The sequence below is a fragment of the Oncorhynchus gorbuscha genome, linkage group LG06, assembly GCF_021184085.1.
Source record: "Oncorhynchus gorbuscha isolate QuinsamMale2020 ecotype Even-year linkage group LG06, OgorEven_v1.0, whole genome shotgun sequence".
NCBI lineage: Eukaryota > Metazoa > Chordata > Actinopteri > Salmoniformes > Salmonidae > Oncorhynchus > Oncorhynchus gorbuscha.
The window spans coordinates 36,496,906-36,513,690 of record NC_060178.1 but is presented as its reverse complement, the minus strand read 5'-3'; the positions used below and the strand labels follow the sequence as shown (position 1 = coordinate 36,513,690).

The 16,785-nt window shown below is 39.6% G+C and overlaps 2 protein-coding genes across 6 annotated transcripts in view; one reads left to right on the top strand and one right to left on the bottom strand.

The window, feature by feature from the left end:
* Window positions 1-1,704: 1,704 nt before the first annotated feature.
* LOC124037897 (60S ribosomal protein L5) lies at window positions 1,705-7,286 on the bottom strand. The gene is made up of 8 exons (XM_046353127.1): window positions 7,195-7,286; window positions 6,398-6,467; window positions 6,134-6,249; window positions 5,631-5,765; window positions 4,778-4,980; window positions 3,727-3,904; window positions 2,211-2,299; window positions 1,705-1,868 (listed from the first exon to the last, which is right to left on the bottom strand). The coding sequence occupies exons 1-8, from the start codon at window positions 7,195-7,197 to the stop codon at window positions 1,766-1,768; spliced, it is 897 nt and encodes a 298-aa protein (XP_046209083.1). The 5' UTR covers window positions 7,198-7,286; the 3' UTR covers window positions 1,705-1,765.
* Window positions 7,287-9,407: 2,121 nt separating this feature from the next.
* The window catches only part of LOC124037896 (ecotropic viral integration site 5 protein homolog), a 96,931-nt gene continuing 89,553 nt past the window's right edge, over window positions 9,408-16,785 (top strand). For 2 of the 5 annotated variants that reach the window (XM_046353121.1, XM_046353119.1), the window contains exons 1-2: window positions 10,047-10,322; window positions 11,202-11,289. In XM_046353121.1, coding sequence (XP_046209077.1) covers window positions 11,254-11,289 — 36 coding nt within the window. In that variant the 5' untranslated portion in view covers window positions 10,047-10,322; window positions 11,202-11,253. Of the gene's footprint in view, window positions 9,632-10,046; window positions 10,323-11,201; window positions 11,290-16,785 lie in introns of those variants that run through there. The other 3 variants (XM_046353125.1, XM_046353124.1, XM_046353122.1) reach the window with 3 other exon arrangements.

Genomic DNA, 16,785 nt, shown 5'->3' with positions numbered 1-16,785 from the left:
CCACTCGGGAACCCTTATTGGTGTCCTTTAGTAGTGGGTGGTTTATTTGCAGCAATTCGACCAAGAAGACCTGATTCACAGTCTCCTCTGAACAGTTGATGTTGAGACGTGTCTGTTACTTGAACTCTGAAGCATTTATTTGGCTTCAATTTCTGAGGCTGGTAACTCTAATGAACGTATCCTCTGCAGCAGAGGTAACTCTGGGTCTTCCTTTCCAGTGGTGGTCCTCATGAGAGCCAGTTTCATCATAGTGCTTGATGGTTTTTGCGACTGTACTTGAAGAAATATTAAAAGTTCTTGACATTTTCCGGATTGACTGACCTTAATGTCTTAATGTAATGGAGTGTTGCTTCTCTTTGCTTATTTGAGCTGTTCTTGTCATAATATGGACTTAGTATTTTACCAAATTGGGCTATCTTCTGTATACCACCCCATATCTTGTCACAACACAATTGATTGGCTCAAGAAGGAAAGAAATTCCAAATTAACAAGGCACACCTGTTAATTTAAATGCATTCCAGGTGACTACCCCATGAAGCTGGTTGGGAGAATGCCACTTAAAATGAGTACTGGAGCCTATTTCAGTCCAAGTAAAGCACTGACAATGGATTAGTTCAAATAGACCAATAACAGCTAGTTTTCCCCTCTCCACTCCCAGACCATCCTAGCAACATTTTTAGCTTGAGAATTAGCAGCTAATAAGCTATTTTTGTTTCTTTTTGACTGAAAACAATCACAGTAAGGTTACACAAATGTGACAGTGAGATAAAAATGGCTACATTCGCCTTCAATATAAATCAAATCTCTTTCATTGCAAGCCCCCAGAGACCCTTTAGATCTGATGAGGTCAATATTAACAAATATATGATTTAATTCCTAAACCAGTAGGCCCAGGGCTATGAACACATGTTCATTGTCTATGGCAGGGGTATTGAAATCCGAGACGGAGAGGTCTGTAGAACCAGAAGACGTATGGAACGCCGTTTGGGCCAGAAAGCACATGGTCAAAACGCAATATTTTTGATAAATCCTACGTAGGTGCAGGCACTAAATTAATACATGCTATATGACCCAAACTGCATTCCATAAATTGCGCCTGTCACACGCATCTGCCCTGTCATTGGCTAGAATGAACACGCCTGCATTGGACCGTTGAGGTCTTGCATTGCCATTGTTAGAGCGTTCACTCTAATAGATTGTCAAAGTAGGGCAAACAGCAGTCCCAGGTCAAAAACGGTCCCCAAATCGAAGGGACGAATGAAAAGCTGCAGTGGAACTGGTGACAAGAGGTCCAGATTTGAATACCACAAACAATACAACTTAAAGGGCAAAGTTCATGACATAATTGCTGGATAATAGCCAAATTATTTTTTAAACTGCACCATGACAAGATGTAGAATTTTAATTTATTTGCTTTAAAACAGCAATATTCTCTCCGTTGCCAAGAGATGTGCCTTTAAAATGTTCCTTCTCAGGGACCTAGACTTGGTTCGTTCGGCCGTCCACATTCTAATTGAAGGGATCTCTAATGAATTTGCTATCACAAAAGGGGTCTCCGGCCTAAAAAAGAAGCTTGAGAACCCCATATATATATATACTATACAATCTCAGCCACTAAACAGTAGGGGTAACTTAAAACAGTCATTTTTATACTTTCATCGAAGCGTCTATAAATAAACATGCACAAATAACATAGAGGCTGCATTCTTTTCCAATATATTTATTATAACAAAGCATTGTTGCTCCATCATTAGGACCAGAGAGTTTAGCTGTCGGCAGCCTCCTGTTCCTGAGCCCGGAGGAAGCTGGCCTTCTTCTGGGCAACACGGTCTTTCCTCTGGGCCAGAGAGAGCTTGGCACGGTTCCACCTGGTGACCAAACAGGGATGGATTTCAGAATTACATTTTAACAAATCAATTTTTACAGTGTCAGGAAATATGAAGAGGGTGGCTGTCACATCAATAAACTGCTTTAAAATACTGAAGGAAAATGACTGGGGGGGATGTTATAATTCAATTTCCATTCAGTAAGTAAACAGAATGTCAAAGGAATTTCTGTTTACTTCCAGAATTAAATAGAATTTACACCGATTAGGTTCGTGATCATCTAGGCAAGTTTGCTATCAGGTTATAGAATTATAACATGAATAGCAACAATGCAGTGGCACTGCATTTCCAATAGAAAATAGCCAAAAGTGCTCATCAACTCACCTCTTCTTCTTGACTTCTTTCTTAAGTTTCTTTTCATGGACTGGGTTCTCACGAATGCCAGCGTGTGCCTTTCTGTACATTTCCTCAACCTGCAGGACAAGTGTGGCAAACAAATTAGTATAATGTGGGTAAATGCCAATTCCAGCAACCAAATACACACAACCATAAAGGCTCCTACTGGATAGCCAAAAATCTACTTCCCCTTTTTAATACTAAACCTTGCAAGCTTGACTCAGTATAGTTTCTACTCTACCCCTATTGTCTAATTATTTATACATCCAATCGATAGGACTGAGGTGATGACATTTTGTATTTTCAGTTGCATTTTCATTCTAGCACATGTATGACAAACTAATGAACTGTGCTGCTCTCAGCCCCATCTTGAAACGTTGATTACATCAACCTGGGCAAATGAAGGACCAACTACAATTTGCTCAGCATCAAATGTTTCATCATCAAGCAGCACAGTTCCTACTCTGAAATCCAAGTCGACCCCTAGTCACTTCTGTAGGTCAGAGAGCAGTGGATAGTTGGGAGCAATATGGTGACAGTTTAAGTAAACGCTTAACCCTAAACCAGGGCCTCACCCCAACAAACTCGCTGTTGGTGCACTCAGTTGTCACATGTGGCTGACAACACCAAGGGCAACTTCCAAAGTGATGAGGATTCAATTAACCCATTACTTCAGGACACACCTGACTTGAATTATGCAATTCATGTTCCACATTTAAATAAAACAAGCATTCAATTCAAATTAACACATTTCTTCTGTTATTTTACATTAAAATTGTTATTTGGGGGGCACTTCATTTGATAGGCTTGTAAAGCCTCAAAAAAGGCCGGCCATGCATATAACATATTAGGCACACCTCATTCCTTCACATGAAATTGCACCAACTCCAAACATCTCAGTGAGCGTTGGCATAGCACTTTGCTCTCGACCTGGCAGCCTTGCTGGCTTGGTTGAAGCCACTATTGGAGGCTCATGTTGGCCCCTACAATTACTACTCCCTTTGCTTTGGGACACTTTTGCATATGGCAGAGGCCCCCCCGTAAATGTGCAAATGGAGAGCTGAGGGGAAGGGACTGTTTTGGGATTCAGCATAACATTCCCTTCAGAATTTATTTGTGGAGAAGCTGATATGACCCCTCCAGTATGCTTACAAACATGAGGCCTAACAATTTAACAGAACAGTAGTTACTACCCACTCAGGTTCAGTGAAAACCAGGTGACGATACCACCTAGCAGTGGTGTGAAGCAGTTTCCCAACTCCAGTCCTTGAGTATAGCTAACACACATTCCTGTTGTAGCCCCAAATAAGCACAGCTGATTCAATTTGTCAACTAATCAAGCCTTCAGTTGAACCAGGAGTTTGTCCGATTGCTAAAACAAAATGTGTGCTGTCGGGGTACTGGGGTTCAGAAACACTTGTGTAAGGGAACTAATAGAGCCAGTTATTGGCAGGAATCTCCCCATACATCATTACAATGGGTTCAGGGTGAACGTTGAACTTACCTTGTCAGGGACAACGCCATTCTTGATGAAGCGGGAGAACTGCTTCTTGTATGCATCCTCATCTTCCTCCATCAGGTAGCTCATATACTCTGACACATTGACGCCCATGATGTGCTTGCGGTGGACCTCCGCATTGAACTCTTTGCTCTCAGCATCATACCCAGGAAAGCGCTTAGTGCTGGGGGGCAAACAACAATATCAGACTGAAAGAGGCTACGGAACAACCAGGCTCATTCAATATTATCAATAGCGCTTTTCCTGAAGACTGTCAGCACCAAGGCCAAATAGTTCCACTAAAGCAATATAAAAATGACTTCTTGCAGAATTCCAAGGAAATAACTATACACTTAGACATTAGCACAATTGCATCTTTCCTATTACGGCGTAAAAGCATGGGCATCTCCATTTTGAGGTAGTCAATTTCCCTTTTACAGAGTTGGCAAACAAACCGAAAGGGTGCACATTGCCACCTAGAATGTGTTGTTTGAACAGGTAAAAAGCTAAGGTTGCCGATTTACTGCCACCTGCAGTTATAGAACGTTTCCTCACAAGTATAATTCCTCACGGATCCCTCCTGGTGATGGAATTGTGTGATCCTTCCTTAACCCATAGGAAGTCCCACCCAGGTGACTACTTCAAAAGCCCTCAATGGCACTACCCATGCTAATACAGACACTAGAGCCCTCGATCCCTGTGCATATAACACATTTGGATGGTAAACCAATGAATCATATTGCTCTGAGCAACATCTTCAAACAGGACATTTTACATCAACCTCGGCAAATGAAGGAACTTCAATTTGCTCAATCTTGATTGTATCAAACAAAATATCGATCCTGATAACTTCCCGAAATACTAGCCTGGTCACAGATCTGTTTGTGATGTACAGAAAAATGGCACAAACCAACCTGGGACATGTGGCAGTATGCATCAAGAGTAAGAACACTAATCTATCAGTCTTGCCTTTTAAAATCACAATGAATAAGATTATGGACAGCACTTTTACTCCTGGCTACAGCAATGTGTTCCTAACACACAGAAGTGTAATTACCTGTGAGGGATGGACAGGCCTCCATCCACAGCCCCCTTCAGGGCCCCGAACACCTTGTTGCCAGTGCTGGTTCTGGCGAGCCCTGCGTCTAGATAGCAGGTGAATGCACCTGGCTGACCATCAATACTCTCTACGTTGAACTCATCTCCAGTCACCTCCACCTGGCCCTCGTACACCTTGTCCAGGCCAAACTTGTTCAGCAGCTAGAGTGGAAAGACGAAAGGGATTAGAGAAATCTGTTGTATTATTAAAACAAGCCGACTACATGGTTTCTTGCTGAGCGAAAACTCTACCACAGGTGGCTAAAGAGACGAGGCACCCACTCATGCTGCAGTCATAAGTCCATTTTAAACAAATCTGCTGCACTGACAAACCACAAAGTAAATACAAAAGCTGATTCTGAAGCAAAACATTAAACAAGCGAAACAAACTGACAGGCTGCTTTTTGGCTGATCAACTGCCAATTATTTACAGTGAGAACAGAAGAGCAGGGTCGCCTTCAAAAGGATTGTTTGATAATTCAGATTTAGAACAGACATTCTTCTTTCTTTCATGTCTTACACAAAATCATGTAATCTCTAATACACAACAATTTTGTGCAAGCGAGAACACGACTCAGTTCTGTCAATAGCTTAGCAATTTGAGCACCAACTGTTCATACAGTGTCCATCATAATTCAAGGCATTGAAGACTAAATGAGGTTTGAGGAAAGGGTACTCAAGAGAAATTATGACTTTTCGAACTCCATCAGGGTAGAAACATAGAATACGCATTAGCTAATAAGACCCAGTCCTGAAAAACTATAGCAGCCGCCATCAGGTCAAAGTGGGGGTGTATGAGAGCTAAATCTTACCCTGCGGGCCAGCAGCAGACCAGTGCAGTAGGCTGCTGCGTAGTTAGTTAGTCCCACGGCGATCCCGTACTTGGGCAGCTCGTGGGAGTAGGCGGCGCACACGATCATGTCCCCCTCAATCTTGGCATAGGCAATCTAGAGCAAATACACAAGCAAGCATGAGAAAATCAAGGCATTATCACGTGGCCCATCAGTCAATCCCTCATGGCATGGGACATTTCCCATTACCTCCTTGATTATTGTTACCACATGGGTCATGTAGCTGAAGTTGAGACTGCCGTTCCAACTGGACTAAAGCATGGTACTCAGGTGGCAACAGAGTTGTGGGTTTGACTAACATGGGCCACATGATTAATTGTCAATAATAAAATGTTTTGGCTATAAGCTTCTGCTAAATTATTATCTACGTATCTGGGATTGGAGAACGAGTATGTGGTTCAAAGTAAGTTCTTTGTCCATTGTGGTAATTCCAGCTATATTTTCTCATGTGAATCCCATCTTACCTGGCAGACGATATCCCGGTTAGAGAAGCGGACGATCATCCTGTACTTGGGTGTGTTGTACTTGTTCTTATCTTGGATGACCAGGCGCTTACGGGCAAAGTAGTCGGTCTTTCCCTCTACGCAAAACAGGGATACCCAAGTCAATCAAGTGGTGGTGCGTCAGTGGAATGAATAGGGTATTTAGTGTGAAATTAAAGATAAAGACAGTTATGGCATTTTCAAGTTGACTTTTACTTGAATCTTAAGTCCTAAAACCAGTCTTACCTCTCCTCCTCCTGAATTTGACCTGGTACCTCTTGAAGTAGGACTTATTCTTCACCACTTTCACAAAACCCTATGAGAGAAGACAGTTTAGCTTATTTTTCATTTAAATAGTTAAGTTCAGAAGACATTCTTATTTACAATGACGGCCTACCGGGGCAGAGTGGGTTGACTGCCTTGCTCAGGGGAAGAACGACAGATTTTTACCTTGTCAGGTCGAGGATTCGAGCCAGCAACCTTTCGGTTACTGACCCAACGGTTTAACCACTAGCCTACCTGCCGCCTCAGGTAGCTTGCATGTGTCAGTCCAACTAGCTAGCAACTTGTCAACACACAAAAACGTATCCCTAACATTACACATGCTGCACTTAAAAGTACACTTTGTGGCCAAAGTGATCAAACATGATGTTGCACTGAGTATTGGGCCTGTCATCGCTGATAGTAACAGCTAACTAGCCTAAAAGTGTTAGCCAGCCGTGCCTTTGCTACTTTTAGTGTTAGGCAACACCGCAAACATGTTCGATAGCAATTTACGTCACGGGACATGATAGATAACATCCACTTATCAGGGAAAGTAACACATAGTTGGGATTATATCTCCACAGCGCTAAAGGAAACATTAAATCGTGAAGGCGGCCATTAGGCCACGTTTGATAGACCCCGGTGAACAGTAGCCGGGCAGCCGGACAGAATCCATCTTCATCCAAGGAGTTTCAAAAACATAAAAACATGTGATTGCAGACAACAAACGTTGATGTCTAACACATGTATGTAGGAACGTATTTTGCCAATTTACTAACCATTTTGCAGCCTTTTCTGTCTCCTTAGCCAGGAGCCTGGAGTCAAAGACTGGGATTTCACTCCGCTGCACTAGAAAAAGAAAGTTTTCATTTGCGCATGTTCCGTAAATAGCGCGTCGCCGGATGTAGCAGAAAAGTAGGGGAAATTCTGCACTGCCCTCTACTATACAAAACGAACAACGACAAGACCAGCTGATAAAATGGCAAGAAAGAGTACTTGATCAAAAATATGTATAACTATGTGATTTTTCTTTGTGGGGTTGTAATAAACCATCCTACAACACAAATGTATTTCACATTTATTTAACCAGGTAGGCTAGTTGAGAACAAGTTATCATTTGCAACTGCGACCTATATCACTTTGTGACTGTACCATGCTGTGTGTGCATGCCTTCAGAAAGTATTCACACCCCTTGACTTTTTGGGCATTTTGTTGTGTTAAAACGTGGGATTAAATGGATTTCATTGTCTTTTATTTTGCCAACGATCTACACAAAATACTACTCTTTGTTGAAGAAACATTTTAACATTTGTCAAATATATATATCTTGATATGATAAGTATTCAACCCCCTAAGTCAATACATGTGAGAATCACATTTGGCAGTGATTACAGCTATGAGTCTTTCTGGGTAAGTCTCTAAGAGCTTTCCACACCTGGATTGTGCAAAATTGGCCCATTATTGTTTTTAAAAAATATTTCAAGCTCTATCAAATTGGTTGTTGATCATCGCTAGACAACCACTTTCAGGTCTTGCCATAGATTTTCAAGCAGATTTAAGTCAAAATTGTAACTCTACCACTCAGGAACTTCTTAGTAAGCAACTCCATTGTAGATTTTGCCATTTGTTTTAGGTCATTGTCCTGCTGAAAGATGAAATCATCTCCCAGTGTGGTGGAAAGCAGACTGAACCAGGTTTTCCTGTAGGATTTTGCCTGTGTTCGGCTCCATTCTATTTAGTTTTTATCCTGAAAAACTCCCCCGTCCTTAACGATTACAAGCATAACCATAACATGATGCAGCCACCACTATACTTGGAAATATGAAGAGTGGTACTCAGTAATGTGTTGTGTTGGATTTGCCCCAAACATAACACTGTGTATTCAGGACAAAAGGTTAATTGCTTTGCCACATTTTTTGCAGTATTACTTCAGTGTGTTGTTGCAAACAGGATGCAAATATTCTTAACAAGCTTCCTTCTTTTCATTCTGTTAATTACGTTAGTATTGTGGAGTAACTACAATGTTTTTGAGCCATCCTCAATTTGTCCTATCACAGCCATTAAACTCCGTACCTGTTTTAAAGTCACCATTGGCCTCATGGTGAAATCCCTGAGTGAGTTCCTTCCTCTCCAGCACCTGAGTTAGGAAGGGTGCCTGTATCTTTGAAGTGCCTAGGTGTATTGATACACCATCCAAAGTGTAATTAATAACTTCATCATGCTCAAAGGGATATACTTTAAAAAAATGTACCCATCTACCAATAAGTGCTCTTCTTTGTGAGGCATCCGAAAACCTCCCTGGTCTATGTGGTTGAATCTGTGTTTGAAATTCACTGCTCGTCTGAGGGGCCTTATAGATAATTGTATGTGTGGGGTACAGAGATGAGGGAGTCATTCAAAAATCATGTTAAACACTCTTATTGCACATAGAGTGAGTCCATGCAACTTATTATGTGAATTGTTAAGCAAATATTTACTCCTGAACTTATTTAGGCTTACCATAACAAAGGGGTTGAATACTTATTGACTTAAGACATTTCAACTTTTCATTTTTAACCCATTTTAAATTCAGGCTGTAACGTAACAAAATGTGGAAAAAGTCAAGGGGTGTGAATACTTTCTAATGGCACAATTTACTGAATAAAAATGTATATATTTGTTTTCCTTATTGTAAGGTATCTACATTTTGAGATAGAAAAATGTTAATAATAAAAACAACAGACACACCCAAAGGGTTTTGTACAGAACATACAAGCGGCGTCAAATGGGTGTTTTTTCTGTTATAGTATGTGGTTTGTACTGTATCTATTGTCAGTCCATAACAGACATACTGTGCATATGGCGTAGGCAAGAGTCATACGTCAGACATTTTTTTTAGGACAGACAAGGGTGTGGCTAACAGAAATATGATATTTATGTAAGTACTTCCACGTAAAACCAGAAAAGTTTGTTTGATGACCTTTTGTTCATATTTGGATCAAAAACAGTTCAGCTCTGCCATTCACCTCATTCTCACCTGTCTTAGAAAAGGCTTAAGTGCTTCTTTAGTCTGAGCTGGACAGCTGATCGTGAACCTTTATTTTGACATTTTCTGATTGACTTTGTCTCTCTGTCACCCACTCTAAGTGTGGGATGTTTGCTGTGATCTACTCCAGGCAGCAAAATTCCAAAACGTCCTGTGGAACTGATACTATTGTCAGAGACAGTTAGCCTCAGGTGAGTTTGTGCTGTAGTGATTGGCTTCCAGTTCTTTGTAGTTACTCTTGACTTTAGTAGACTACAGCTAATAGGAACATACTGTTTTACAGAGCAAATACAATATGTTAAGCACTTGTTTAGCTAACGTTTTATGAGATTTAAACTGATACAGAATTATCCAATGGGTCTACTATATTCTCTGATGGTGTTTTAGCTTGGGTGCTGATAAGAAATGGCTGACATGAACTTGCATCATTTTTCAAAAACCTATAGGGCTAGCTAATGTAGTTTGTGAAGAGGCCAAAAAGCTAACGAAGTTTATGTAGCTAAGTGTAGGGCAATACAATAAACAGTAGATAGCAGTAGTGTACTATTTTTTTCAGTTGTTAGGTTTTTGAGGTCGACTGACGTGGCGCATGCTCTGTACAGTGGATGTAAACATTGGAGTTGCCCTTTTGTTGGCACGAGCGGGCTGTGGATTTGTGTAGGCTACACGTATTCGGCTCGATGGGCTGGACGGTGGAGCTGTTGCCTGGTGGTGGAATCAGCTAGCGGCAGCTAACAAGCAAACTAAAACTCGGCATTAAATAAAATCTGAAACCTGGCTGTTGAACTCCTTACAGTTCAATTGCGCAAGACTGTGCAGTTGTACTTTGGTCCATGGAAAGTTCATATTGATCTCTGAGGATTGAAAAGGCTTCCAGGCAAGGTAAGTACGGTTCAGTTTTTTTTGTGAGATCAAGGAGCTGTTGCTAGCTAACGTTAATAGTTGTCAAGCTACTTTTCCTCTCCAGCCGGATAGGTTTCATGTTAGTTAGCTAGTTACAGTGTTTGGAAATAGTCTGGAGTTAATCATGCGTCTGGTACTGTAGGTTGCTTGAGACAGTTCTGTAATTCAGTTAGCTTTTTATGTCACTAAATAACGTTAGTTAGCTAACTTGCTGGCTAATCACGTAAACTGCATTAGCTACATAGCTTCGCTAACTAACTAGCAACTTCCATAGCTAATAAGCTGTTTGTTCATGAACTCAAAATACATCGCTAGTTAGCTAAACTGCATGCAAACTATTTCCTGTAGCCAGCCAAGGAACTTCAGAAAGTAACGGTTACGTATGTGGACAGCAAACAAAACGCACACCTCATCAGATACTTCAAACAACACCCGTTATAAACACTTCTGTTACTGTAGCTAGTTACATGTTGTTACTGTAGCTAGTTACATTTGTAGTCACAATGGTTGAAGGAGAACCGTTTTTTTGCTTATCGTTTTAAGTTACTTTCAAGATAGCTGATGTAGTTTTAAGTTAATCTGTTTCAAGTCCAGCACCAGTCAGTTTCCAGGTGAGTTCTTCAAATGAACAGTACCTGGCTGATCTGATTCGTTTACTTACAGCTGCACTAGGGTCGGACGAGCCCAATATTGGACGAGATGAGCCTAACATTACTCCTTAGTCCAAGGACCTTGCATGTTCTGTTTAAAGGGCGAATTGACTCTGGAAGCTATAACAGCCAAATACTCCATCTAAACGTGAATTGATAATGAATTGCGGTACTGTTCTATAAACATAAATCCCTCCACTTCGTACAGGTTTCAATCAATTAAGGAACAGGAAAGCCATTTGTTTTGGAAACTCCATCTCATGTGCTACAGAAACATCGCTAACCAAACAACAGTGGTAGGTGCTTGGGTACATGAATTAAAGGGTAACTACACACACACAAAAAAATCCTAGATTTTTTCCAGACCTCAAAAGTGGTCTCCTGGTGGCTTTTAATTAAGTGTTCTTATGGACTTAGAACATCATATTTTGTTATTGTTCTATTAGTTTGACTTTGAGAGGAAAAACATTAAAAAGGGGGTGAAATCTGAAACCTGTGAATTGCTGAGTTGACAGCTTCATTTATCTGTTTCAATATTAGACCTGTAATTAGCCTACTTGCAGTACAGCTTGTGTAAAAGTATTGCTTCTATCCCAACCTGGGATAGAGCCAGGGACCCTCTGAAAACATCCACAGCTGACGCAGTCTTTGTAGCGCTAGTAAAACAACCACTTCAATGTCTCAGAGCGAGTGACATCACCGATTTGAAACACTACTAGCGCACACTGCTAACTAGTTAGCCATTTCACACCAGTTAGCTTGATTGTGTGAAAGATCAATATGGGATCAATATGTCACTGTTTGTCATCTTTCATACAAGGCGCCTTTCTTATTTATTCATATTTTTTTATTAACCAATCAACTCCCCTCTTCGAAGGACACATATCTTGTTTGTTTTTTACAGCATTTATTCTACATATACAGTTGAAGTCGGAAGTTTACATACACCGTAGACAACTACATTTTAACTCAGTATTTCACAATTCCTGACATTTAATCCTAGTAAAAAGTCCCTGTCTTAGGTCAGTTAGGATCACCACTTTATATTAAGAATGTGAAATGTCAGAATTATAGTCGAGAGTGATTTATTTAAGCTTTTATTTCTTTCATCATTCCCAGTGTGTCAGAAGTTTACATACACTCATTTGGTATTTGGTAGCATTGTCTTTAAATTGTTTAACTTGGGTCAAATGTTTTGGGTAGCCTTCCACAAGCTTCCCACAATAAGTTGGGTCAATTTTGTCCCATTCCTCCTGACTGAGCTGGTGTAAAGGAGTCAGGTTTGTAGGCCTCCTTGCTCGCACACGCTTCCACCCCTATGCTTCATGGTTGGGGTGGTCTTCTTCGGCTTGCAAGCCTCCCCCTTTTTCCTCCAAACATAACGATGGTCATTATGTCCAAACAGTTCTGTTTGTTTCATCATACCAGAGGACATTTCTCCAAAAAGTATGATCTTTGTCCCCATGTGCAGTTGCTAACCTTAGTCTGGCTTTCTTATGGCGGTTTTGGAGCAGTGGCTTCTTCCCTGTTGAGCGGCCTTTCAGGTTCTGTCGATATAGGACTCGTTTTACTGTGGATATAGATAGATACTTTTGTACCTGTTTCCTCCAGCTGTTCTGGAATTGATTTGCACTTTTCTCACCAAAGGACGTTCATCTCTAGGAGATAGAACGCGTCTCCTTCCATGGTGTTTATACTTGCATGCTATTGTTTGTACAGGTGAATGTGGTACTTTCAGGTGTTTGGAAATTGCTTCCAAGGATGAACCAGACTTGTGGAAGTCTACAATTTTGTTATTCTGTGGTCTTGGCTGATTTCTTTTGGTTTTCCCATGATGTCAAGCAAAGAGGCACTGAGTTTGAAGGTAGGCCTTGAAATGCATCCACAGGTATACCTCCAATTGACTCAAATGATGTCAATTAGCCTATCCGAAGCTTCTAAAGTCATGACACAATTTTCTGGAATTTTCCAAGCTGTTTAAAGGCACAGTGAACTTCTGACCCACTGGAATTGTGATACAGTGAATTATAAATGAAATAATCCGTCTAAACAACGGTTGGAAAAATTACTTGAGTCGTGCACAAAGTAGCTGTCCTAACCGACTTGCCAAAACTATAGTTTGTTACCAAGAAATTTGTGGAGTGGTTGAAAAGCGAGTTTTAATGACTCCAACCTAAGTGTATGTAAACTTCCGTGTTCAACTGTACATACATTTGACATACATGGTACTTTTATATAAAACAATCACATAACAACAATACATTACCAAACATAAGCTCTTTAATCCCTAAACCACTCACGGTCCATCCCACCTATCGCTATAGACCATCCTCGTTTGGTTTACATGTGCCAAATTTTAAAAATGTACTGTGATGTTTTGCATACATTTTTAACATTTTCTAATTATATAATATCCACAGATTGTGAGCTAAAGATAAACCTTTCTTACAAGTATTATTATATTATTTATTGACTGACTATGGCTTTCCAAATCACCCAACACTGCTATTTGTAAGGTTAATTTTAAGTGCATGTTGCGATTTTATTTTCATTTTTTATAAACTGTTCCTGGACCTGTGACCAGAAACAAGCTACATAGGGGCAAAACCAGAATATATGATCTAGTTATTCTGTTTCTTCACAGCAAAATGTAAAGAGCTGAGAGATATATATCATTCTGTCGGTGGCAAGAATTGTGTATATAATAATTTAAATGGAAAGACTCAGTGTTGAATCAAGTCTAGTTTTTTTGGACCAGTTCATTAACCATGTGCCATAGAATCAGTACTTTGAAAATCTCTTCCCATCTATTTTTCAACCTGTATGACGCAGCTGTCAACATTTTTGTCCTCAAATGAAACTGGTGTATCTATCTCTATTCATGCCAATTATTTTAAGCCAATTTGTATCTTTAATATATGGCAGGCAAACAAGTTCCCTACCTTCTCCTTTTTCCACTTGCTTCCATTTTTGTGGTAATGCTGCAGTTGGTTTTAAGGTTGGCGTGTTTAGAAATCAAAAAGATAAAAACGAGTGTCAATGTATGCTGATGACTAGTTTTTTCTTAAGTCTGTAATCTGGATACCTGTACAGTCTCATTGAAGATCTTGATCACTGCTATCCTAGCTGGACTAAAACCTAATTATGACAAGTATACCATATTACGTATTGGATTGTTAAAAAGACAATGTTAACACTACCTTGTAGTTTACCAATAAAATGGGCGGATGGTGAAGTAGACATACTTGGTATTCACATCTCAAAAATATAAATGAACTTACCCACAATCAATTTCAATAGAAAGTTAGCAAATATATTTAAGATTTTGCAACCATGGAGGTGTAAAAAGTTGTCTATTTATGGAAACATCACATTGATTTAACACTAGGGTCCTATTAGTTTACTTACTAATGGCGCTGCCTACTCCAGACAACTCGTTTTTTAAAATCATATGAGCAACAAAAAAATCACTTTATTTGGAATGCTAATCCAGACAAAATTAAGCGTGCCTATTTATATAATGAATATGAGTTTGTGGGGGGCTAAAATGATTAAATATTAAAGCTTAAGACCTCTCACTAAACGGTTCACTCATACATAAATTATACTTAAACCCTAAATGGACAGGGATTTTCACTTTTTGATAAATAGCATGCCCAATTTCCACTCCCTGCTACTCATCCCCAGAATATAAGATGTGCATATTATTTGGATAGAAACACCGAAGTTTCTAAAACTGTTTGAATCATGTCTGTGAGTATAACAGAACTTATGTAGCAGGCAAAACCCCGAGGACAAATCATTCAGATTTTTTTTTTGAGGTCACTGTCTATTCAATCTATTCAATGAGATTTCATTGGGAAACTAGATTTCTAAGGGACTTGTTTGCAGTTCTACCGCTTCCACTGGATGTCACCAGTCTTTAGAAATTGGTTCAGGTTATTCCTTTGTGTAATGACGTAGTACGGCCATCTTGAATGACTGTCACGTTATGTGTACTTTTTGAGAGTTGCCCAAGACCAGAAAGGTTGCGTTAGTTTGTTGTCTTCCTGTATTGAACACAGATAGTCCCGTATACAATTTGATCGATTATTAACGTTTAAAAATACCTGCAGTTGTATTACAAAAGTAGTTTGAAATGTTTTGGCAAAGTTTACAGGTAATTTTTGAGATTTTTTAGTGACGTTGCGCAAATTCGAAGCTGTGTTTTTCTGGATCAAACGCGCCAAGTAAATGGATGTTTTGGATATATATCGACGGAATTAATCGAACAAAAGGACCATTTGTGATGTTTATGGGACATATTGGAGTGCCAACAAAAGAAACTCGTCAAAGGTAAGGCATGATTTATATTTTATTTCTGCGTTTTGTGTAGCGCCTGCAGGGTTGAAATATGCTTTCTGTTTACTGTTGTGCTATCATCAGATAATAGCATTTTATGCTTTCACCAAAAAGCCTTTTTGAAATCTGACATGTTGGCTGGATTCACAACGAGTGTAGCTTTAATTTGGTATATTCAATGTGTGATTTCAAAGTTGAATTTTGATAGTAATTTATTTGAATTTGGCGCTCTGCATTTTCACTGGGTGTTGGCCAGGTGGGACGCTACCGTCCCACATATCCCAGAGAGGTTAACCTCTTGATGTACTTGTTGGATCTAATTTTAATAGCTAGCATTTCAGTGGCCGTAATAAATAAATAAATAAATAAATAAATAAATAAATAAGGAGACAATGGACAGCCTTGTTTTACTCCTCTTAAAAGCTCAATACTTTTTGAGAAGTAACCATTATTTACTATTTTACATCTTGCGTTACTGTACATCACCTAAAGGCCCCTTTCCTTTGCCGGGTGGGAAATGTATAGTGTATATCCACTTCTCCAGGCACAACTACACCATTGGGTTGAGGTAACTTTTCCAAGCCATATCTCGCACCTGTGGGTAGATATTTTGATTAAACAAATGAGAGCCAGAACAAATCACCAAATCTGGTTATACTTGATCAAAAATCTTTATTGTACTTATAAGGGAGCTGTCAACATCAAATACAATTTTTTTTTTGTCACATACACGTGATTAACATATGTTATTGAGGGTGTAGTGAAATGCCTGTGCTTCTAGTTCTGACAGTGCAGTAATATCTAACAAATTAAACAACATATACCCAATACATACATCTAAGTATGAATGAATTAAGACTATATACATATGGACGAGCGATGGCATAGCGGAACGGACTAAGATACAGTAGAATAGTTTTGAAAAACAGTATATACATATGAGATGAGTAATGCAAGATATCTAAGCATTAAGTGAATGAGATACCGTAAAATAGTATAGAAAACAGTATATACATGAGATGAGTAATGCCAGATATGTAAACATTAAGTGACTAAGATACCATAGAATACAGTATAATATAAATGAGATGTGTGTGTATATATATGTAATATGTAAACATTATTAAAGTAACTAGTGTTCCATTTCTTAAAGTGACCAGTAATTCCTAGTCTATGCATATAAGCAGCAGCCTTTCTGTGTTAGTGATGGCTGTTTAACAGTCTGATGGCCTTGAGATAGATAGAAGCTGTTTTTCAGTCTCTCTGCCCCAGCTTTGATGCATCTGTACTGACTTTGCCTTCTGGATGATAGCGGGGTGAACAGGCAGTGGCTCGGGTGGTTGTTGTCCTTTGATCTTTTTGGCCTTAGTGTGACATCGGGAGCTGTAGGTGTCCTGGAGGGCGAGTAGTTTGGTTGGACCGCACCACCCTCTGGATAGCCTACCACGCCC